This window comes from Dendropsophus ebraccatus, chromosome 9 (assembly GCF_027789765.1).
Source record: "Dendropsophus ebraccatus isolate aDenEbr1 chromosome 9, aDenEbr1.pat, whole genome shotgun sequence".
Taxonomy (NCBI): Eukaryota; Metazoa; Chordata; class Amphibia; order Anura; family Hylidae; genus Dendropsophus; species Dendropsophus ebraccatus.
In genome coordinates this window covers 52,713,540-52,738,170 of record NC_091462.1, presented here as the reverse complement: position 1 = coordinate 52,738,170, position 24,631 = coordinate 52,713,540, and the positions used below count along the sequence as shown (strand labels likewise).

At 43.6% G+C, this 24,631-nt stretch overlaps 1 protein-coding gene across 3 annotated transcripts in view; it reads left to right on the top strand.

Moving 5' to 3' along the window:
* The window catches only part of ALS2 (alsin Rho guanine nucleotide exchange factor ALS2), an 80,160-nt gene that overhangs the window by 35,890 nt on the left and 19,639 nt on the right, over positions 1-24,631 (top strand). For 2 of the 3 annotated variants that reach the window (XM_069983291.1, XM_069983290.1), the window contains exons 2-15: positions 2,640-2,719; positions 7,015-7,169; positions 7,338-8,242; positions 11,098-11,464; positions 11,669-11,837; positions 11,928-12,024; positions 16,169-16,246; positions 16,936-17,118; positions 17,783-17,954; positions 18,258-18,438; positions 18,614-18,679; positions 21,339-21,501; positions 23,083-23,214; positions 24,325-24,453. In XM_069983291.1, the coding sequence (XP_069839392.1) occupies positions 2,700-2,719; positions 7,015-7,169; positions 7,338-8,242; positions 11,098-11,464; positions 11,669-11,837; positions 11,928-12,024; positions 16,169-16,246; positions 16,936-17,118; positions 17,783-17,954; positions 18,258-18,438; positions 18,614-18,679; positions 21,339-21,501; positions 23,083-23,214; positions 24,325-24,453 (2,817 nt within the window). In that variant the 5' untranslated portion in view covers positions 2,640-2,699. The remainder of the gene's footprint in view (positions 1-2,639; positions 2,720-7,014; positions 7,170-7,337; positions 8,243-11,097; positions 11,465-11,668; positions 11,838-11,927; positions 12,025-16,168; positions 16,247-16,935; positions 17,119-17,782; positions 17,955-18,257; positions 18,439-18,613; positions 18,680-21,338; positions 21,502-23,082; positions 23,215-24,324; positions 24,454-24,631) is intronic. The other variant, XM_069983292.1, reaches the window with a different exon arrangement.

The window sequence follows — 24,631 nt, the reverse complement described above, 5'->3', positions numbered from 1 at the left end:
CTGCTAGACGTGTGTGGCAGAGATGCATCTTATGATTGTGCTGCTCTGCAGCTGCTGTTTGTATTGATCTGGTAGTACACATCAATACAGAGCAATGGAAACACACCACCCCTCCTCCTGCCCAGCCAGGAGCCACAGCTTCACAGAGAACATTTAGATCTTGATATATTACTGCACTGTACATTAAGGCACGAGATGAGGTGACAGAAGGAGATTAGTAGTAACTGCACTTACTGTCCCTGTGTGTTCAGCATTGTGGCTGGGTATTATACTGGTGATAAAGACCTCTGTATGGAATACCACTGATAGGAGAGTGGACTTACTACCTACCTAAACACTGTACAGAGTATTTGTCATCCACATGAATGCCAGGACCCAAGATTACCCAGCAGAAGTTTTGTCCCGATCATCATAGTATCTATGCCAGCTTGTCTTCTACCCAGTTCATCTTGGTGCCATCTCTTGTCACAGATAAGTGACGCACCAGCAACCAGCTGTCTGAATGGTGTAAAAGAGCCTGTGGACCAGGCCTGAGGAGGGGAAAGATGTGCAACCACGAATGACATTAAAACCTACCTTTTTATCTGTCTGTATCATGTGTTTCGTAGACATTAAATAGTTGAGCAAACCAAAATTTGCAACAGATATACACAACTTTAGCTGTAGAGTAATGATAAATCCCCCCTCCCCCCATGTTCTATCACAGTAAATGTTCCCCGCATGCATCAGTGAGCCGTGGCCTTTTTGTGACCATGTCGCTGAACCCTTGTAGTCTTTCCATTTTTGGCAGGTGCAAACCATGTAAGATAGTAACATAAGTAATGGTACTTTTACACTGAGCGATAATTCGCCCGATCGCACGATTAACGATTTTGAATGAACGATTTTATTTTTATTTTTATAACGATCGGCGTTTAGACGGAACGATACATCGTACAGAATATTCGTTTTGCGATCGCTTAAGCCTATCTCACACATAGGGGAAATCGTTGAAAGACTGTTTACACTGAACGATCTGCGAATTTTTTGCGAACGATCAACGATTTGAGAATATGTTGAAAGATCAAAATGAACGATTTCTTGCTCGTCGTTTGATCGTTCGCTGCGTTTACACGTACGATTATCGTTCGAATTCGATCGTTATCGTACAAATTCGACCGATCAATCGTTCCGTGTAAAAGGACCATAAGAATGCCGTCCTAAACACTGTAATAAATGTGAAGGGCATCACCTGAAGTGTCCATTGTATAATTTCCTCCCTATTGGGAGCAGCCTGACCCCTCCAGAGCCCTGTAAACTGAGTTGGGGAAGGGTAATTTAGCTAACCCTGTGTATAGCTGGCCATGACAGCTGTGTACACAGACATTTGGTTGTTTATATCCATCGTGTCAATAGGTTAGGTTTACATTTAACTTGTGCATACATTTTAGATAGCGCCTGACAGCTATCTCCCCCAGTCACCTTATACACGTACACATGTGCTCAGCCTACGGCCATGCATGTACAATTGACAAAACTATATAAAGAGCCGCAGAATCAGTTAGCGCTATACAAATAAAAGCATTATTATTATATTCTTAAGGTGCGTTTACACGTAACTATTATCGTGTGAATTTGCGCGATAACGATCAAATTCGAACGATAATCGTACGTGTAAACGCAGCGAACGAGAAATCGTTCATTTTGATCTTTCAACGTTATCAAATCGACGTTTGTCGTTCGCAAAAAATTCGCAGATCGTTCCGTGTGAACAGTCGTTCGCCGATTTAACCAATGTGTGAGACAGGCTTAAGCGATCGCAAAACGATTTTCTGTACGATATATCGTACCGTCTAAACGCTGATCGTTATGGAAAAAAAAAATTGTTACTCCGACATCGTTAATCGTACGATCAGGCCAATTATCGTTTCATGGAAACGCACCTTTAGATGGGACACATCGCTGGTGTCGGCTTATCTGCTTGTGAGCAAAGGGATTAGGTTTGTTGAAATCCTGCATGTCGTATTGTTCTCTCCTGTGACGTCAACTATCAGGGGAGGACTGGAAGGCCCCATACACATTACATGCTTGGCTGATGTCACTGTAATGTGTATGGCCAGTAGTAGAGATCTGTGTAAAGCGACATCACCCTGGTAGTACCCATTCTTGAGTAGGTCACGTGTGGTGCCAGAGTAGTGAATACTCTCTGAGAATGTCTACTAGTAGATGGGTATTATAAGCCTTTCCTGCATCAGATTCTCCGTCTCCTGAGACTACATGTATAGGGACACTTCATCCACACAGCCGTACGCTTAGGTTTCAGTTTCCATTTCTTATCACAATCTCCTATAAGCGCTCCGATTTCCTTGTGCTGTCTGGTCTCTGGCCTCAGGTAGGGAAAGTTCATTGTTATTTCACTGCTAGAAGAGTTTCCATCAGCAGAGGTCTCTGTCCTGTGTGTCCCCTCTCCTCCATAACAGAGTTCTGTGGCTCTCCAGCATGTTCTCCCCCCAGGTCTGCTGGTGCCAGGGATGTTTGTACACTGCTGGCAGGGTCTGCTTACTGTATGATCAGTCATGGGACACTGTGATTTCCACAGAGCTATGAAATACTGTGGATTGTAGCAATGTATTTACTGCTGCTTTATGTTTCTTTTCTAGACAGATTATTTCAAGGACCTCAATGAGAGAAAGACTGTGATGGATGTGACCTGCTAACCCATGGACACCCAGACAGGAAGGTATGTCTTCTGTGTAATGTCCAGCCTAGCTACATCTATAACACATATAGCTGTGTAAAATAAACTTGCTGTTTGTTAGGGCTCGTTCCCACTGAGGAAAGGTAGCGGAATTCCGCTACCTTTCCTCAGTGGGAACGAGCCCTTAAGATGAATCTGTATCCAAGTAATGAGCTGTTATCTGGGAATATACAGGTCTACAAGACCAGGGTCAGACTCTCATTTTAACACTAATGTTGATGTATGGTTTAGGGGGGTGGGAGGAACAGAAACAAAAACAATCTTTGTTGGGTCTTGTTATAACTGTGATGGGCACAGTGACATCATGGAGGAGGTGACTGAGGGAGAACACTCTTTATAACCACTGAGATGCTGTGGTCCCTGATCCTGGACTTTTCAGTAGAGTGTCTGTTGTATGCTGCAGCTGACAGCAATGGATGCTGTGGGTACAGTGCTGTAGATTTCCTGCCCTCTACGCTAGCTATATAGTGCAAGTGCTGGGAATATACAGAAGATGATGACAATGGGTTTAAAGGGAGAGATGGTTCATTATAAGGCGATTATAGAAGAAACACCCAGCACTGTTCCCTTGCTCGTGATCCACTGCGTTGTGGAGTGTGCACAGCTGCCAACTCATGAAGGACAATTTCGGTGGACCTCGGGGGTGCTCAGTCATATCCAGATATAGGTATCATTAATTTAAGGTCTGTTTACTGCAGCATATAATCACCGAACAGAGTGGGAGACATTAGTAGGCAAGAGCATTCCACAGGCGACAGCCTGTTTCGCGCGTTCAGCGCATATTTACCTGTCCACGCATATAGTCCTGTGATGCTTCACAATTTGTTGCATGATGGATATAACCGGGGTATATTCCATTTGCCAATCTCCTGTCTGTCATATTGTGCTTGATACGGATTCTTACTACCTCCACAAGAAAGTTTGGGTTGGGTTTGCTAGGGGTTATAGAGGTGTGGGTGGAAGGGGGTTTTGTGAAATTTATTTTTTGTGTTTAAGAAAAAACATTCAATAAATTAATCTAATTAAAAGAGAAATGCAGATGTGTTCATACCCTGGAAGCACTTGAGATATTTAACATTGCATTAAAGGTGTTGTTTTATTTTCAAATCAACTGGTGCTAGAAAGTGCCAGAGATTTGTAATTTTCTTCTATTTAAAAAAACACAAAAAAAACACAAGTCTTCCAGTACTTATCAGCTACTGTATGTCCTACAGGAAGTGGTGTATACTGGGATACAGTGCTCTCTGCTGCCACCTCTGTTCATATCGAGAACTGTCCAGAGCAGTAGCAAATCCTGAGAGCCCCTCCTGCTCTCCAGACTGGAAAGAATACCACTCCCTGCAAGACATACAGCAGCTGATAAGTGCTGGAAGACTTGCGATTTTTATTAGAAGTAAATGACCAATCCCTGGCACTTTCTGGCACCAGTTGATTTTAAAAAAATGTTGTTAGACTAGCCCATTAACACTTGCTGTGTAAATCAAATACATTTTAGGCTTTGTAGTGTCTGGCGCCAGTTTATTTTAGTCCGCAGTGTGTATTAAAATAAATTAGCAGCACAAAAAAACCTTCTTCGGCGAAGCTAGGACACCTTGTATTATACATTTACCAGACGAGTCTGTCTAGTCAGCTTTTCTGGTGTCTTCATTTAGCTTAATTGTAATTATTGATTGTAGAATCTGTTTAGTTTCATTGTTTTCTCTTTGCTTCACTACGTGAATTGAGCTTTCGATGTCTATGTCATACTATGAGTTTAGTGACAGATGTCCCTTTTACAAGATGACTATGCAGGAGACTGAGACTAGACCAGGGCAATATGGCCATAGAAATCCTTTTTCTAAGGAATCTGTCCCTTTTGGGAAGCAGTGCAGGAACATGTGTCTATATAGTGCAGTTAATAATGTTGATCATAATGTTGATATTCTGGTGTATACCTAGTATAACTGGCCTACATGGGTTGTCCGTCATCTTGTTTTCTGTTTACCTTCTGATATGGTTTGCTAATGGTATATTTCCTGTGACCCTCTGGCTTTGCAGAAACAAGGCGGTGGCATCTCATCACACCCATTACTCTGGTTCTTTATTATTATTATTTTATTTATTTATAAAGCACCCTTAATTCCAGAGCGCTAGCATATTGACTGGTATTTAACCAGTTGCTTCTCCCAGTTAATTCTAGGGATTGGTGGGGGGACTGAGCTCCTAGACCCCAAATGAGCAAAATACATTGACGTTGATAAGTCATTGGATATTATTGCCAGGGTCATTTGATGTCATAACTTGAACGTTGTTCATGATAGTTGTGTACCACCGAGCTTTCTGAAAAACGGCATCTACAATAGACCACCTAACCTTTACAATAGATACTCAGTCACATAGCAATGTGACTTTTCAATGTATACTTGTTTATAAGCAGGACCTGTGTGAGCAATGGGGGAGATCTATCAAACATGGTGTAAAGTGAAACTGGCTCAGTTGCCCCTAGCAACCAATCAGACTCCACCTTTCATTTTCCAAAGAGTCTGTGAGGAATGAAAGGTGGAATCTGATTGGCTGCTAGGGGCAACTGAGCCAGTTTCACTTTACACCATGTTTGATAGATCTCCCCCCAATGTCTCTGCCAAAGCGTAATGGGTCTATCCAGCCCCACCAACCTTGTTCTTATGTACCAGTATAATGCTGTCCTGAGCTTTACTAATGTCTCTATGTTCCTTTACATTCAGAAAACCAGAATAAACTCACGATTTTGAATTTTTCTTTTCCTTTCATTTTCTTAATCATTTTCTTTTTCCCTACATACTGAACCGGCCTGTTATGCATATGCTGTGATCAAGGCTCAGAGTGGGCCGAAACGCGTCTCGCATTTTTCTGCGTTTTTTTGTATGTAACGATTTTATGGAATTAACACAATAAATACCGGATTTTATTGGACTGCTGGAATACGTTTCCTTTTATCCATGTTGCAACGCCTGATCACCCACGGGTGAGGTCCTCTGCACTCCTATTCCGGCAAAGAGAATAGCCAGCTATATTGCAGCAAGTAAAGCATATACGGAGTAGCAGCAGAAAAACTTTTGATTAGACGGTGGAGCTGGCGTTCCTTCACGGCTGCCGTGCTGTTTCTAGGGTGGGGGCTTACTCATGCATTTTATTGCATGTAAAGTAACATAGAGACATTAGTAAAGAAATGTACTGTGTAAATGTATGTATTGTTACATTTATCCAGAAAGACGTCACCCACAAACAGCCTGTAAATTCACAAACCAAAATCTGTAGTGTATAGCCGGCTCAGGATTGTATTAATAGTCATGGTTTTCCCTAGATTGATTAGTAAATGTGAGCTTTTTTAGGTATGTGTCACACGGGTCCAGGCCATACATTTACAATAAAAACAACTTCCCCCTCTACCAGCATCTTAGCATAAACTGCATCACAATCTCCTTCATATGAAAGTGAGGCCAAAGGCAGCGCATACTTGGCATTACTCATCAACCACCCCACATGTTCTGTGTTGAGAAATTGTAAAATAGACCAACTTTTCCTTTCAATTATTAAACGTCAGGGGTCGCCATTACCACCCGGGTTACTTGTTTCTGGTCATGGAGAGCTGTGGTCCCCGCTTCATGTGGCATGGAGCACCTCTTCCTTGCAGGGTGTTGGCACTGAGTTGACAATGTGTTGAAATTGAGATTTATAGAAGGAAGTTGCTTTATTTTACATTTTTACTGAGCTTATTTTTTGTCATTTTATTACCCTTTTACTATTTGGTACATAAAGTTTATACATGTAACTGTGCCACTTTAAAATCATCCACAAATCACTGGGCCTAGATGGCATCCTTCCCTGATTTCTGCAGGTTTATTCACCAGGAAGTGAATACAACTAGCGCTCTACTTCTGTCCTTTTCTTCCCCTTCCTCTGGATCACTGTAAGGTTATAGGTTGAACTTGATTTTAAGTTAACATTAAGTCCTTTATAGCTTTATGAAGTGACATTCCTCAAAATATGCAGTTTAGAATACAGAATGCAGCTGCACAGACCTCCCAATAGGGTAACATGGCTTTAATACGCCATTTTAGTTCAGATTGTAATAAAAAAAAAAAAAAAAAGTAAAATCTACACAGCTAAATCACACGTATAGAACATCACAGAAAAACCTGTGTTTTGCATTATATGATATTGTGTAATCTCTATGACAGGAGTCTTGTTGTATAGCCTAAGACTTATAGAATTTGCTGCAGATTTGTCATTTTAGCAAACGTTTTGAATTTTTTCAGTTCTGAAGAATCTGAAGGAGCTCAAGAAAGAGGTGCTGCGTATGTATGGCGGGTGGGGTCATCCCCTGTTACACCACTAAGATTCCATGGACTGGGAGCACGAGCTGTGCTACACGCCAGCCTAGGAAGGAGTCATGGACTGTTGCTCACAAGCGGTATGTGGATTCTCTCAGTGTACTCACTACTTCTGATGGTGTCTTTAATGCTTGGTTCTGCAGTGAAATCCTCTCAGTATAATACTGGTGTCCCTGAGATCAGTCATTCATTTCTGTTGCTAGGTGGAATCACATTTACTTCAATGTATCCCATTTATTCCCATTTAGATGGTGAAGTCTTTAGCTTTGGAAAACAGCCATGGAAGGAGAATACAAGTGACATTCCCTGCGATGTTCCTTTAGTGGAGAAAGCATTGAGTGGCCATCGTGTGATATGTGTTGCTGCTGGAAGTTATCACAATGGAGCGGTGACTGACAATGGAGTGGTGTACATGTGGGGTGAGAACACTGCTGGGCAATGTGCAATTGCCAACCGCCCATCTGTGCCAGAACCTATACCAGTCACCATAACAGACCAGGAAAGCTCACCACCCCTGTGGGTGCGGATCTTACAGCTGTCATGTGGAGAAGAGCACACACTTGCATTGTCCATCAGCAGGGAAATCTGGGCCTGGGGCAGTGGTTGTCAGCTTGGATTAATAACTTCAACCTTTCCTGTAACTAAGCCTCAAAAGGTGGAACACCTTGCAGGTCGTGTTGTCCTTCAGGTGGTATGTGGTGCGTTTCACAGCCTGGCTCTGGTGCAGTGTCCTCTTGCACAAGATATAAAGCCTGTACCAGAGAGATGCAACCATTGTAGAGAGCTGCTAATAACTATGACGGAGAAGGAAGACCATGTCATCATTTCTGATGCTCACTGTTGCCCACTTGGGGTAATGTTAGCAGAATCCCAACCTGACACAAGGACTAGTAAGTCTCCCCTGTCCCTAAAGAATAAAACTTCCAAAGTTGAAGAGATTTCATTTTCCTCCGATACTCAAGAGGACGGGAGCATCTGCGGTTCAAAACTGACAGACTCTGAGACAGAGGTGGGCACAGATGTGGCAAGCATCTGCGAAAGCGACATTGACGGTAATACTGACAAGCCCTTATGTGACATGGATGCACAGTCTGACACTAACCAGTCCACAGAGGAATCCTCACCACACACCACAGCTTTAGATCACTCAAAGGTAATATATTGTACAAGAAAAGAGCACCCTATTGCCATAATACCAAATAGAAATAACTGCTAAGTTGTGACAACCGACTGTTTCCTGCTGGTTCTCATAACTTAAACTTTTAAAGAACATCTTTCCCTTTAAAAAGGTTTAGCCATGTCAGTGATTCATGAGAACGTTTAGGGTAGCTTCACATGTACCGTATCGCAGCGGATTTTCTGCTGCGGATCTGAAGTAGTTTTGACTAAATGAATGAACACAGCATCAAATCTGCTGCGGATTAGTGCGGATGTAATGCTGTGTTCATTTAGTCAAATCCGCTGCGATTCTGGGTGCTGAGACCCCAACTGTTCACTTAAAGGGGTAGTGCGGCGCTCAGCAATTATTCACAAAATAACACACATTACAAAGTTATACAACTTTGTAATGTATGTTATGTCTGTGAATGGCCCCCTTCCCCGTGTCCCACCACCCCTGCCCGTGTACCTGGAAGTGTAGTGCATTATACATACCTGATCCGCGTCGCGCCCGTCCGACATCTTGTGCCAAGACGTCATCTTCTGGAGGCCGGACGAACAGCTCCTGCCGTCCCTGATGCCGGCCCCCCTCTGCCACGTCATGACGGTGCTCAGCCGTGATTGGCTGAGCACAGTTATGATCAGCCAATGGTGGCTGAGCATCTGATGACGCTGCAGAGGGCGGCCAGCACTAGGGACAGTCGGAGGAGTTCGGCCGGCCGCCCGAAGAGGACGTCCTTGTCTGAAGATCGGAGACGGTGGTCGACACACGTCAGGTGTATATAATGCACCACACTTCCAGGGACACGGGGAAGGGGGTCATTTACAGACATAACATACATTACAAAGTTGTATAACATTGTAATGTGTGTTATTCTGTGAATAATTGCTGAGCGCCGCACTACCCCTTTAAACAAAAAGGCAGCTGTAGTCAGGCGAGCGCTGTATCTGTTCATTTCATCTTGTCATAGGTCCCCTTTAAGGATACGGCCTATTTTGGGCCTTCAGGATATGCAATTTTTTTTTTGTATAAAACAAAGTAATATAAGAACTTGATTTTTGTTAGTGAGTTTTAGCTTTAATTGGTACTGTTTTGGGATATGTAATCTTGTATCAATTAAAAGGGTCTTATCATCTCAGCTTGTTATCCCCAAGGGGTATTGAACTTTTGACTGCATCTATAATGTTTTGGAATACAGTATTTAGTTATTGCCTGTCAATCTTTTATGTGTATAGAAACTGGACCTCTTCATTCACCACCTGGGTGTATGTTACATGTCAAAACACAGGTGGCTCCACACCTGGTGTCATGTCACTGAGTGCAAAGGAACACGTACCAACACTTCTTTACTTTCCAAATGTCTCACTTTTTAGTAAAGATTACGCATATACATAGCACCATATATAAGCTGCTTGAGAAAAAGGGCATAGTCCTTGAAACATAGAATGGAAGTACCACGTTGATGCTTTGCTACTTGCTGTGGACTCAGTGAATGCTTTTTGAAATACAGCTGAAGAAGGACTTCTTCTGGATAAGGTCACCAAGCAAAGCAACATCATATGCACATAAAAGCTGCATATCAAAAATAAACTTTATTAAGGATCATTCTATACAAAATATCAAAAGGGAGCAGGTGGAAGGAAGACAAGCCTCCCAGAAAAACCACCAACAAACAATTAAAATCACTTAAAGTACAAAATCATGTACCCTGCTTGCGCCCAAGCAAGGCTTCCCCGAAAACATACAGCTAGCCCCAGTGAACACACAACATGTATCCCTTACAAATAGCTATTGATGACATACATAATGGAGAATAATGCGTTATTCAAAAATTTGTAGTACTTATATCACCATGTGTAGGAGGCAGGGGGTGAAAGAACACCCCACGTATACTGCCACACTCCACGGCCTCTTTAAGGAGGAGCTAGCTGTATGTTTGGGGGTACCCTTTCTTGGACGCCAGCAGGGTACATGATTTTGTATTTTAAGTGATTTTACTTGTTTGTTGGAGAAATTTGGAAAGTAAAAGAAGAGTGTGCGTGTTCCCTTGCATTCGGTGACTGTTAGTCTTTTAGGCTGTGCATCTGCATGGTAACTCATTGGCACCCATGCAGTCATGTTGTTGGGCACTGATGGCCTGACAGTGCTTTCCCTCTGACACACACTGCATTTGCTTTATCACATTTTTTCTAAACAGTTTGCTATGGGGAACAGAATTATCTGTGATCAGAAGCCAGGATGTGCTTATCGGCTGTGCTCTTAAAGAGGATGTACCACCCGGTACATCCTCTTTAACCTGAACCCACGGATTGATCGGCGCCGGCACGGGGAAGCCGGTGCCGCGGTCCGTTTCTCGGACCGGTTCCCGTGCACGGCGCCGTTCGATCCAGCGGTACCGGCCGGTGCTGAAGCACTGGAGGTCAGCCGACCCGCCCCCAGTGGGAGGGAATTCCCTCCCCTGTATGACGCGACTCGCTTAGAATGAATGGAGCCGCGTCATACAGGGGAGGGATTTCCCTCCCACTGGGGGCGGGCCGGCCGACCTCCAGTGCTTCAGCACCGGCCGGTTCCGCTGGATCGAACGGTGCCGTGCTCGGGAAGGGCGGCGGTCCGAAAAAAGGACCGCGGCACCGGCTTCCCCGTGCTGGTGCCGATCGATCCGTGGGTTCAGGTTAAAGAGGATGTACCGGGTGGTACATCCTCTTTAATGATGTTGTCATGGACATAATGGCAGTGCTCACAAGATCATTGTAACTTATATATTTAGTCATATGTTGGGCTTCATCCCACGCTGCTTTCTTATCTAGAAATATAATGGAACCATGAATGTTCTTTTTCTTTTGATCTAGACTAAAGAGCACAAGTTAACAGATGTAGTTGACTGTCTGTTGAGTCCTGCGACTACCACAACATCCGCTCTCAACAGCCTTGTTGTGTCCTGTGCGTCAGCCGTTGGCGTCCGAGTAGCAGCTACATGCGAAGCTGGAGCTTTGTCACTTAAGAAAGTGATGAACTTTTATTCTGGATCTCTATGTGATGCAGGAGTCCAGAATCCTTTAGGACATGTTGTACAAGAGGGGCTGAAGGACAGCAGGGAAGAGCAAGTGAAGCTAGAATCTATGCAAGGCAAGAAAAGTTCCAGTCTTGTGGATATCCGAGAGGAAGAGGCTGAAGCAGGCTATAGAAGACTCTCCTTACCGGGACTTCTTTCCCAAGGTGAGGCATTACAGAGGGAAGGAGAGGGGACGAGTAACATAATATACTGTCCCTGGAAATGGCAGAAGGGGGGGGGGGGGGTTATATAGTAATACAGTATTTATGCAAAGTTACAGATTTCTTTTATGTCAATTAGCAAAGTGATTGACCGTATAAAAAGCTTATTAACATAAGCCATAACCTTTATTACTATATTCTGTATAGTTTCCCCAAGGTTGCTAAGAAAAGTTGGAAGAGCAAAGATGAGAACGGTTGCCTTGACCCCTACAAACAGCGGTGAAGCTGACGTATTGCTGCCCTGTCTAAGGACAGAAGTTTGGAGTTGGGGAAGAGGGAAAGAGGGACAGCTGGGGCATGGAGATGTTTTGCCAAGGTAAGTGACCCAGTTATGTTATGTATTGGATGGTAACCATTTTAAATAGTTTCTGCCATAATTTCAGTTTTAAATTGTTTTCTATTGTAGGTTACAGCCTCTTTGTGTCCGCAGCATGGATGGCAAAGAGGTGGTTCAGCTGGCAGCTGGTAGCCATCATTCTATTGCCCTTACTGCCAAAGCTCAGGTAGCATTTATGTTTTTCTTGTGTTCTGTATTTATATGATATATTTTGTTATTGTAAACAAAGGGAATGTTCTATATTAACCCCTTGCCGCATAAGGACGTACCGGAACGCCCGTTCCTGCAGATGGACGTGCCAGTACGTCCTCGGGATGACAGGGGCGCTCCTGTCATCCCCGGTGGGGCCCGGCTGTCAGTGATAGCCGGGCACCCGCCGCAACTGCCGAGATCCGGGCCGTGCCCGGATCTCGGCAGTTACCCCCTTAGTGACCGCCGATACGGCGATCACTAATGGGCCGGCGCTGCACTGCCTTTCATCTCCCCCCATCGTGGATCCACGGCGGGGGGAGATGAAATGTGTCAAAACAGACCCCAGACCAGTCCTCCCTAGTAGGGCAGTCACTAACCCCCCTCCCCCGGCGGCCATCACATCCAAGATGGAAATGTAAAAATAAATCAAAGCCCCATGCTCTCCACCACCGGAGGTAGCGGAGAGCATGGGGCAGTGATCGGGGACCCCCCTGCGGGGTCCCAGTACAAGCGATCAGCGGTATATTCTATATACCGCTGATCGCTTGTGCCATGTGCACTTTTTATCCCCTGCCACCATAAATGATTGGTGACAGGGGATAAAAAGTGTTAGTGTCCGTCCCCCAAGTCGCCCCCCACCCCCCTTCCCCCAGTCACCCCCCTTCCCCATATACTCACCTGATCCAGGGAGGTCCTTCCTCCTCGGCGTCCAGGCTGCTTCTGAAGTGCGCATGCGCTCCAGAACCAGCCAACTCTGAAAATTTTAAAGTGACAGAGACCAATTTGGTCTCTGTCACTGAACTATGATTACTGTGATAGAAAATATCACAGTAATCATAGTAATATAGTGAAAATGAATGTGCAAAGTACAAAAAGTGAAAAACATACAAAAAAAATAAAACACACACTTTTTATTATAGTAATAATTGCAGTTTACTCCCAAATTACCCCTAACCCCCCCCAGATTACCCGTAACCACCGCAGGTTGCCTGTAACCGCCCCAGGTTGTCCGTAATCATGCCAGATTGCACATAACTCCCCAGATTACACGTAACAACCGCACGTTGCCCGTAACCACCGCATATTGCCCGTAACCACCACACGTTGCCAGTGACCCCCTCCAGATTGTCCGTAATCGCCACAAATTACATGTACCCACCCCAGATTACCTATAAACACTTCATTTTATCCGTAACAATCCCAGATTGTCTGTAACCCCCCCCAGGTTGCCCGTAACCACTGACGGTTGCGCATAACCACCCCAGGTTGCTCGTAATCATGCCAGATTACATGTAACCCCCCAGATTGCACACAACCACCGCACGTTGCCTCTGACCACCGCACGTTGCCTCTGACCACCGCACGTTGCCTCTGACCACCGCACGTTGCCTCTGACCACCGCACGTTGCCTCTGACCACCGCACGTTGCCTCTGACCACCGCACGTTGCCTCTGACCACCGCACGTTGCCTCTGACCACCGCACGTAGCCTCTGACCACCGCACGTAGCCTCTGACCACCGCACGTAGCCTCTGACCACCGCACGTAGCCTCTGACCACCGCACGTAGCCTCTGACCACCGCACGTAGCCTCTGACCACCGCACGTAGCCTCTGACCACCGCACGTAGCCTCTGACCACCGCACGTAGCCCGTAACCACGCCAGATTACAGGTACCCACCCCAGGTTGCCCGTGACCACCCCAGGTTGCCCGTGACCACCCCACGTTGACCGTATCCACCTCCAGATTACCCGGAACCACCCCAGAATGTCCGTAACCACCCCGCATTACCTGTAATCTCATTTTTTTTTTATTTTGTTTTAGTAACTGCGCTCTTCTAATAACTATTACTAGCTGCGGTTTTGCTCCAGCAAATTGGCGCTCCTTTCCTTCTGAGCCCTGCTGTGTGCCCATACAGTGGTTTATGCCCACATATGGGGTACCGTTCTACTCATGAGAACCTGCGTTACAAATTATGGGGTGCTTTTTCTCTCATGTTCCTTTTGAAAATGAGAAACTTTAATCTAAACATATATATTATTGGAAAATTTTAATTTTCCATTTTTTTACGGCCTAATGGTGAATACTTTGCTCCATGTTTATGAAATGAAGTCAGAATAAAGAGGACATATTGGTAATGTGACTTAGTAACTAATTTATGTGATACGACTTTTTTTTTAGAAGCAGAGAATTTCAAAGTTCATAAAATGCTAATTTTTAAAAAAATTTTCATGTTCTTTTGATGTTTTTCACAAAAAACACACAAAGTAGTGACCAAATTTTGCCACTAATATAAAGTGCCATATGTGATGAAAAAACAATCTTAGAATCGCTAGCATACATTAAAGCATCAATGAGCTATAAGCGCATAAAGTGAGTCAGGTCAGATTTTGAAAAATGAGCCTGGTCATTAAGGCCCAAATAGGCTTAGTCTTGAAGGGGTTAATGTTTTTCAACCTGCCGTACGTGGTGCAGGCACTTTGTTGACTGGTAGCATAGCTGGCATTCAGCAGTGTGTTGGAGTGCCAATCAACACTGCTCCTGGGGCCACCATTCTCCTTCCTTCCCTCAGCACAGGGGCATAGGTAGGAAGAGCATATAACCTTTTTCGGCACTTGGCCTCTACCAGCAGCTGTACTTAGCTTATGTGCGCTCTGTGTACAGGACAGTAGGGATTTGTCTAAAGAGCAACTGCAGCACTCGCCTGGCGCACAAAATCTCCCGTTCCCTGCACAGGGAGCACCTGTCAGCTGAGTACAGCTGCCGAAAGAAGCACCCAGTATCGGTGGTGGTGTGGGAAGCTGTTGGGAATGCTCATCCTTGCCTAGATGTCAGCCCTGGAGAGCAGAGACCAGAGCTGCATCTACTTGGGACAGTGTAGGAGCGGGAAAGGTATGTATCTAATATCTGAAGCACACCACCTCCCCACCTTACCACACACCCCCTTGCCTGCCCATCATGCGAGCAGGGCTAATGCCATGGAAAAGGCGCAGAATTTTTGCGGAACTCTCTAGTTATATCCGTGCAGTATGCCAAGGGCGCAGTTAACTAATCTGCCCCTATGTTTTTTACTGTTGAACAGTGTTATATTTAGAGTGGCATACCTGGCTACAAAGGGCAAACTGTGATCGCAGGGGGCATACCTTCCTACAAGGGGCATGCCTGGCTGCAGGGGCCATTTTTGTCTAAACTAGCATATCTGGCTATACCTGACCACAGGAGACATACCTGGCCGAGGGGGCATGCCTGGCTGAAGGGTCATACCTGGCTACATAAAGCATTGCGTTTAGCTATACCTGGCTAAAAGAGGTATATCTAGTTACAGAGAGTGTTATATGTGGCTTCAAAGGGCATACCTAAGTACAGGGGGCATACCTGACTGCAGGGGGCATGCCTGGCTGCATGGGGAATACCTCATTACAAGGTGCATATCTAGCTGCAGGGGACCTGGCTACATAAAGCATTGCATCTAACTATACCTAGCTACAAGAGGCATATCTAGTTACAGGCAGCATTATATCTGGCTACAAGGGCCATACCTGGCTGCAGAGGACATATCAGGCTGTAAGAGACCTATCTGACTACAAAGGGCATACCTGGCTGCATGGGGAATTTTTGTCAAAGGTGCATACCTAGCTGCATGAACATTGCATATAGCTATACCTGGTTACAGCTAGCATTTTATGTGGCTTCAGGGCAAACTAATAATGGCATTTTTTCAGGCTGCAGAGGGCACTGTATCTGTCCGCAGGTGGCATTATTATTGCGTCACATAGGGGTATTTGGCTTGAAAAGGTTGAGAAACACTGGTCTATATGGCCACGTTCAGAATTGCAAACCACAATCACTCTACCCCCAAAACTAGTTTTAGAGCCATACTAGCACCCCCCCTACAATACCGTCTGAAAGTGTGGACATTTTTGTTATATGCTTTTCATCCCGGGAAGGTGCAATACATCTGGACTGGCTGCCTGTCTTATTTATGTACGGTAGTATGTTGACCCTCCCCTGGCAGATGACGAGGAGGAGGAGGACTGGGTACATTGAAATCGCCTCCAGATGTGTTAATAGTTTTTTTTATTGTTTGTTTCTTGTTAATATTTTCTTTTTCATTTACAGGTTTATTCTTGGGGAAGTAATGTTTCAGGACAACTTGGTCACATGCAGTCACCAACAACTATGCCACGTCTTGCCAAGGTTTGGTTCTTGTTAAAGGGGTATTCTGGGGAGTCATTTCTCTTTCTCATAGAGCTCAGCCAGATGCCATAGAGAAAACTTGCTATACTATACCTCCCTCACTTTCCTGCTTCTGCCAGTATCAGAGCGTTGATCCCTCTGCACAAAACATTTCAGGCAGCATGTGGAATTGGCCACCTAGCCAATCAGTGGCTTATTCATAGGATAAATGTATTATTGCTGAGGGTCCTCATGAATGAGGCAGTAGTGCACTTGTGTGACAATAAGACTGGCTGTGAGAGTGCTTAGGAAAACAATTCCCAATGGAGGTGGAATTCCTAATGATCATGCATTTATCACCTATTCTATGGCATCCTGTGCAGTCATACAGCAGATATTGTTGCCTAAAGGGTCCTATTGTAGAACACAAATGTAAACTGCACAGTTAACTGTAAACTGCATGAAATACCATATACCAGCTCATCTTAAGTCAAACAAACTGATTGCCCTTTTTTAAGGTTAATAATTGAGCCACATAGACACGCATAGCATGTACGTCAGGATCCTTTACCAGTATACATGCTATTCAAAGGCAATTCACATGATAGCATTCCCACTCTTCTTAAATAAGATTTGCCAGATTGCTCTTCTGTTGAGCTACTGACCATTGTATTAAAAAAATGTTTTCTTATTAATGTCCTTGTCAATAGGTATATGAAGATGGCACTGTGTGGAGTGTAGCTGCGGCACAGGATTATTCTGTCTTTTTGGCACATGGGAAAAATGAATACCAGCCCATTGTATGTTATAGTGGACCTGGAACATCACCAGCGGACATTACCAGCGGTGTTGACTCAGTGCAGGCACCAGTTGAGCTGACAGACTGCTCTCGGGTGAGAACATACAGGAAAAGGTTTTTTTTAGGTCACTTGTGAACATAGCTAGGGTATGGAAATTAGTTGGGACACTGCACAGTACACAATATAGGGGATGCAACTTAGTCCTCTATATTGGAAAACACTAAAAAAGGACCAAAAATGTGACACTCCAAATATATTTGTGGAAGTAATTTCCCTTGTAACATACATATTTATACAAATGCAGTGTCAGAATTATTTTACTATGTAAATGTTTTAAAGATACCGATCACTAAAAATAACTTTTCAAAACACTTCAAAAGGTATTAATCCCACTGGGTCTTGCTGCTGAGACTTGCTAATATCAGGAGATATAGCCAGGGAGAGAGAGCAGCAGCAGCGCCATCCACTTCCTGGCCGCCTGTTCTGACCTTTAAGATAGTCTCATAGACTTCTATTGATGGACAGAGCAGTTTTGTAGATATGGCTTCCACGGTCTTTCTCCGGCTGTGTCTCCTAATAAGTGCGAGTGTACGCAGTGAAACCCACTGTGATCAGTAACTTCTAATGACTTGTTAAGTTATTTTGCTCAGTTGTAAAAGACTTACATTTTGTTTTAACATTTTCATCGGTTATTCAATGTTTTGTCAGTTTTTTCTTGTGTCCAATTCATTTAACGTAAATCTTTCTCTTGTTTTAGTTGGGATACATCTCTAGTATTTTTGCTGGATCCAACAGCTGCTTAGCACTTGTAGACCAAAACATGATGGGTTATATTGGGAATCTCCATGAGTTGGCATCCACTGAGAGGAACTTTTATTGCCATCTGAGTGACGTGAAGTCTCAGATACTTAGACCTCTTTTAGGATTAGGTAAGTGCCCTTTGTCACATTGAATTAAAGTGTTGCAATAATCATGAAGTCCATTGAAGTTACAGAAAAAGTACAGAAAGCATGATGGTCACTTTGAATATGTTAAGTCATGGACCAGGGTGGGATGGCAACACCCCTTTAGCGCAAAGGAGAAAAAAACATATTTTATGTTACATGAATAGAAGAAAACACAATAACCTTATTGTTGTATGTAATTTGTAAGCTGTGTTGAAATGCACACCCAATAATTTATCAGTAATTTATCAGTAGTTCTCTAATAATTGTTATTTATTGAAATCTTAGAAAACCTGGGCTCTATAACCACAGTCCAGCTTCTGCAGGACATGGCGACGAAGTTCTGCAAACTCTGCTACCTGATTGGCCAGCACGGAACCTCACTCAGCAACTTCCTCCGGGGAGCCAAGGACGCACTAAGTCTTTCCATTTTGGAGCATTCAAATATCTTCTTGGATAGTTATACAGAGTCAGTGTGCTTCCTTTTTTTACTTATTTCTAGCTATATGTGTCACTCTGCATGGTATAAATACCCCATCAATGCACTGTTGTAGTATTTATGTTGTCTAGTAGCTCTTTACAAAGAAAGGACAGCTATTATAACTACAGTTTAATAGAATATTGTGTCATTTGTCTGTTTGTAGGTATTGTTCCACCTTGTCTAACTTCCTGGTTATGGGAGGATTTTCACTTCTCTCCAAATCAGCAGTGTAAGTTGGTCACAGTTCATCATATAGATTACCATTCTTATCTTAATGACTTTAGAGGGATACTATCTCTTTGAAAACATTCTAACATGTCATAGTTAGAAGCAGGGGTATAGCTAATGTCTCTTGGGCCTTGGTGCAAGAGGTCAACTTGGGCCCCCCTTCTTCGACCAAGCGATGCTATTGTTACCGATATGACCAATAATACCAGTATAATGGAAATATCACTATACATATTACCGCCATACTGTTACTAGCCAAATCCTGTTTACTGAGACCAATATTGCCAATAATATCAGTATACAAGGGGCAAATATTACCACCACCACTACCATCACCACCATATTGTTACTGACCAAATCCAGTATACTAAATCCATTAAAACACAGTACCAGATTGCAAGCAACAAATATTACCATCACATACTGACTAACACCGCCACATACTGACTAACCCCTATGCTGCTACTGAATAATCCACTGTACACAGATCACGATCACCTTATCCAGTCAGATAGCTGTAGCCTTAGCTCTACACAGGTTTTGTACTCCATATACATTACAGTGCAGTTCTATTTAGTGACTCACAGGGGATGTCTTCTCTGATCAGAGTTCTTCCCTTTTCATCTTCTCCATCTGCCCTGGGCCTTTATGAGAACTTCTCTGAGCCACGAATCCACATAATCTGCCAGATAAACATATTAGGTTCCTCACTTTGGCACCATCCTCATCTCTCTACAAACTGCACGTCTGTACTGGCCCCTTTGTGCCCCCATTTGGTTGGTAGACTGACTCTGTGTGACTCCCCCTTATAGTATATGCCCCCCTCTGTGTAGACCACTATAGTACGTGAATGCCCTATTGTAAACTCCCCACGTGTAGTCCCCCTTATTGATGGCCCCCTTGCGTTGTCCCCCCATAGATGCCCCCATGTTATCCCCCTATGTTGCCCCCCCATCTGTGCAAAGCAGATAGGAAACAAAAAAAAAACACAACTTACCTAACAACTCGCTCCCCCATCATGGCTCTTCTCTCCTGCAGGCTCGGTTTGGCCCCTGTCCCCGGAAGAACACGCACCAGGGAGCTCAGTGTGCGCCAGGGAAGTACTTCTGGCACAGAGGGCGCTTGTTATAGACGCTCCCTGTGCCGGAAGTACTTCCCCGGCGCACACTGAGCTCACTGGTGTGTGTGTGTGCTGCCGGGGACAGGACAGAGCCGGGAGGCCAGCCTCTTGTGATCGCAAGCAAAACACTGCTTGCAGTAACAAGAGGAAATGGGAGGGGGAAGTGCGGTGGTAGCGGCCCGACTGTGGTCGCTACGCCACTGGTCAGAAGTTTACCGAGACCTCCACCAGTTGGGGAAGGGGGCATAATTTCTTGGTGTGCTATTCCTTTTTGTTTCTGCTTGGAGAGTGGGGTGAATATTGAACGGATTTATAGTATATAGTATTCCTGTAAATTTGTACGCTGCTTTCCAAGCACGACCAAGTAGAAGTGCATGGCCACTTGCCTCTTCGTTTTAGTAATTGGTGGGAGTCTGTACATCTGAACTGTACAACTGATGAAAATATGTCTGCCCAGTGATCACTGCCTTTTATTTTCTTTTTAGAATATTCTGGTTTTCTTCAATACTTAAAACCCTAATAATGTGTTAAAGGAATATTCTACCAAACAGCTAAACAGCTCCCTGTACATTTTACTATGTTATACAGTTGTTTATTTAAGGGGGTTTCCAGGCAAGATAGACTGATGAGCTATCCACAAGATAAGTTATCAGTCACTGATTGCCAAAACCAGGCACCCCAGCCACTCAGCTGTACAGTGTCCGCACCACTTAGTAAATGGTGCAGAAGCAGTTGGCTCCCTTTACTATGTAGTGCCACACCTAGTTACTGCAGTTAAGCAAGTGAACTGCGGCTCAACTGCAGTAACTTTGTCCACCGATCAGTGACGGTCCACCGATCTTGTGGATATCTAATGTCTGTTTTGCTTGGAAAACCCCATTTAAAAAATTATTGTATAACGTAATAAAAAGCTTAATAAGCCGATTACTGTAATTTCCCTTTAACACATGATTATGTTTGGAATTTTTTGAAGAAAACCGCAGCGTTCCAAAAAGATAAAAAAAAAAACCCTATAGTATAGAGTCTTTTAATTTTGTTTTCATTGTTAAATGGGTTGTCTGAGATTGCTTAAGATCTTACACCATACTCACCCTAAGAACTCTTCCTTTACCTCCTGGGTCACTTACCACTCTGAATGTTTATATTAGTCTCTGGTGTCCTACATAAAGACCTCGCATGTCACCATGCATGGACATAAACATTTGGAGCATTAGGAAAGTTGCATGGTGTGAGGATACTTTCTTAAAGGGATTATCCAGTCTTAGAAAAACATGGGCACCAGAAACAGCTCCACTCTTGTCCTCAGTTTGAGAGTGGCATTGCAGTTCAGTTACATAGAGGTGAATGGAGCTGAACTGTAATACCACACACAACCAGAGGACAGGAGTAGTGCTCTTTCTGCAAGAAAGCAGCTGTGCTTTTTCTAAGCCTAGACAACCCCTTTAAGGGTAGTGTATTTTAAAAGGTCACCAATTTAAGTATCAACTTGTGCATTTACATTCTAATACATTCTTATTTCATATATTATCTCATATTTTAGGGACTTCTTCAGTAAGAACCAAGGTCTGATTCAGAGTCTGTGCACTGAGACAGAGGAGGGCACCTCTATTCCTGAAACACTTAATTCCCTATTCTTTTCACCATTGAGCAGACTGCATGAGTATGCCAGACTGTTACTGAAACTTGCCATGTGCTTTGAAGTGGTAAGTTATTGTATTTCTGCATTGCATCCAAGCTTTCTCTTTATTGATTTGTATTGCATTTTCTGAGGGCCAGTGTCCATTATATGGGTGGCCTGTGGTCATAGGAACTAGCTACTGTCAATTCACTGTGACACATGATACGTTATAAAAATATAAAGTATAATTATAACTATTATTATTAGTACAGTTTTCAGAAGGGTAAAGAGAGCATACATGTACAGGCTATGATAGAATCTTACCATCATTAGATCTGATTATATAAGTGAATGCCTCAGTTTACTCTGATTTATTGTAACATGGTAAAGTGTTCTCACCGTTGTCTCCTTGAGATTGTTTCTATGTACGGGGCCACAGTTGGTTGTTTCTGTAAATACCATAGAGTGTTCCTGTCTCTTCTTGGCCTGTAGTCTTTGTTACTCTTCTCAGTGCAGTGAGGGTCACAGCAGCACCACAGTCATGATTCTGTGTATTCATGGAAATAGACTCTGTACATAAGAAATATAGTAACTGTTTTTAGTGAGTAATATGGATAATAACCAGTATTGCCTCATCATACTACAAGGGGTGGATGACCAGCCTTCACAAATTCTTGAACTGGAAATATGAGCATGCTCACTGGAGTATTTCCATATCTCATGAAATACTAGAAAGAGAGACCATCTCTTCTTCTGGAATAGTGGCTCCTATTCCCCGACCCCCTACCCGCTGTAAATTGAGTTATCAGAAAAGCCCATGATAAAGCTAGTTTATTTGCATAAATTGTAAAATGTACCTTTCATATCAAAGGTTTTTAAGAAAACTGCATTGTTTTGTTAGTTTAATCCTTCAGAGAGGTGGCAAAATTATTTTTAGGCTCTCATTGCTGGTTTTACAGCTATTTCTCATTCCCTATATTTCAGGGTGAAGTACCAGAGTTGAGCTGTTTGGCAGTAGAAGGTGTACATAGATCGCCTTTCCCTTCTCTGGCCAGTCACAGCACATACTCATCTCTGCTATTCCATGACTTAGGCTACATTCACACGTTTGTTGTTCTGTCCGCAATTGTGGACAGAACATAGAACCTATGGTATTCAATGGCCCCATTCAGACGTCTGTACATGTGTACGAGGCCGCGATCCGTGCCGCAAAAAAAAAAAGACATGTAATGCGGACCACATTTTGCTCTACAAATCGCTACGCTAATGAAGTGGCAATGTAGTGCTCTGTGAAGCACAGAGCACTACAGATGCACATTCGTAGTGCGGGCCAAGGCCGCGGTTATGGGCTGCACTACTGATGTGTAATTGTAGCCTAAGTGTAGGAGAAAAGTGCACTAGCCTGAATAGGCAGCAGTGTGAGTAGAGAGAAGCTGTCAGAAACAACGTGCCCATTCCATGCAGTTAAATCATGATACATACATCCTAGGACAACAAAATCATCACACACACAGATCCACACACTCTATTATATAAAACCTAACAGGTGGATTGGTTGTGCCCCCATCACTAATTTTTTTTTCTTTTTACCAGTAGACAACTTGTTTGATGCTTCATTTTTGTTCATTATGATGAATCACTCTTCTTTTTTTCTGTTGTTTGTTAGTCCTCCCCAGAGTACAAAAAGCTTCAAGACTCCAGCACTAGTTATGATGCTTTGGCCTTGGCTTTAAGTAGAAAGAAGAAAGAGGCTGAATACACCTTGGGATTCTGGAAGACCTTCCCAGGAAAGATGACTGTATGTCTGCAATCTCTCTGTTGACTGTAGTGGAAAACAAAAGTTTGTTTTATGCACAGTTAAGGCCATATTACACAGCATGATCGTCGGCCAAATCGAGCCAATTGGCCGATTATTGCTCCATGTAATAGAGACAACGATCAGCCGATGAAACGATCATTTCTTTAGGCCCTGGCCATCGCTTTGTGTAATAGCGATGCAAGGTCAACGGCTGATGATTGAATGAACAGTTAGTACATTATCTGTCCACGCTCCCAATCTTCTCCTGCCTTCTGCTCTTTTACCAGCACCGCACGCTGCAGCTTCTTTGAGCTGACAGGCCGCTCAGCCAATCACTGGCTGCTGCAATCCTGGACAGTGATTGGCTGAGTGGCCTGTCAGCTCAGAGACTGCTCTGAAGCTGCAGCTGTGGGTCCGGGAAGCAAGCAGAGGGCAGGAGAGGACCAGGAGCGTGGACAAGATAATGTATTAACTGTTTGGACAAGGGTTGCATGGACATTGCTAAGATGCCCGTGCAGTCCTTGCTAAACGATTATCGTGCCGTGTAACAGGCCCAAGAAAAGAGCACAGGTCTAGCAGATCTGTGCTTGTTTACAACATTTATCGGGCCTTCATCGCCTCGTGTAATAGTACCCTTAGTATTCCAGTAATTCTAGTAAGTTCAACATGTGATTGCTGAGGCCACCAATTAGCTGCATCAGTTGTGTTTCAGTATACCACACTGCTGACAGCCTTTAAATTAAGATTGACAGGGGAACTCTGTACTAAGCTTATTTGGTGACAGTGAGCTGACAGGCTCTCTTTAAATTACAAATTATGTTGTGTCCCATTACAATTTACCGGTACTTTCACCTTTTCAGAGTTTTAAAAAAAGAATACTACTGCAATACTACTTCTTAAGGGTCTATTCACGTGTACAGGAGCTGCAGCAGATTTGATGCTGTGTGTAATCATTTAGTTATATTAATATCTGCAAACGGATCCTAAAACTAAAAGTTGTAATCTAATTGGTTGCTATGAGCAGCTGCTCCACTGATCCTTTGCATGAGTTTTGATAAATTTTCCCATTTATCTTTATTTGCTTTAGGAAAAATTACTTTTGTTTTGTAGGATTCTTTGAGAAAACCAGAAAGACGTCTGATCTGTGAAAGCAGCAACCGCGGACTAGGTTTACAGAATGCTGGGCGCTTTTCTGTTAACTGGTTCATTCTTTTCAATGATGCCCTGGTTCATGCCCAGGTGAGAGAGTTCTTCTTCTTTCTTTTTTTTTTTTTTGCATTAATATGCTGCATCAACCCTTGTAGTGACACACTTTGATCTACATTTGAGCACACATTAAAGTGTCACTGTCCTTATAACTTTCATTATTATTTTTATTTATCATGCTTTAAGACCAGGGCTGTGGAGTCGGTAAGCC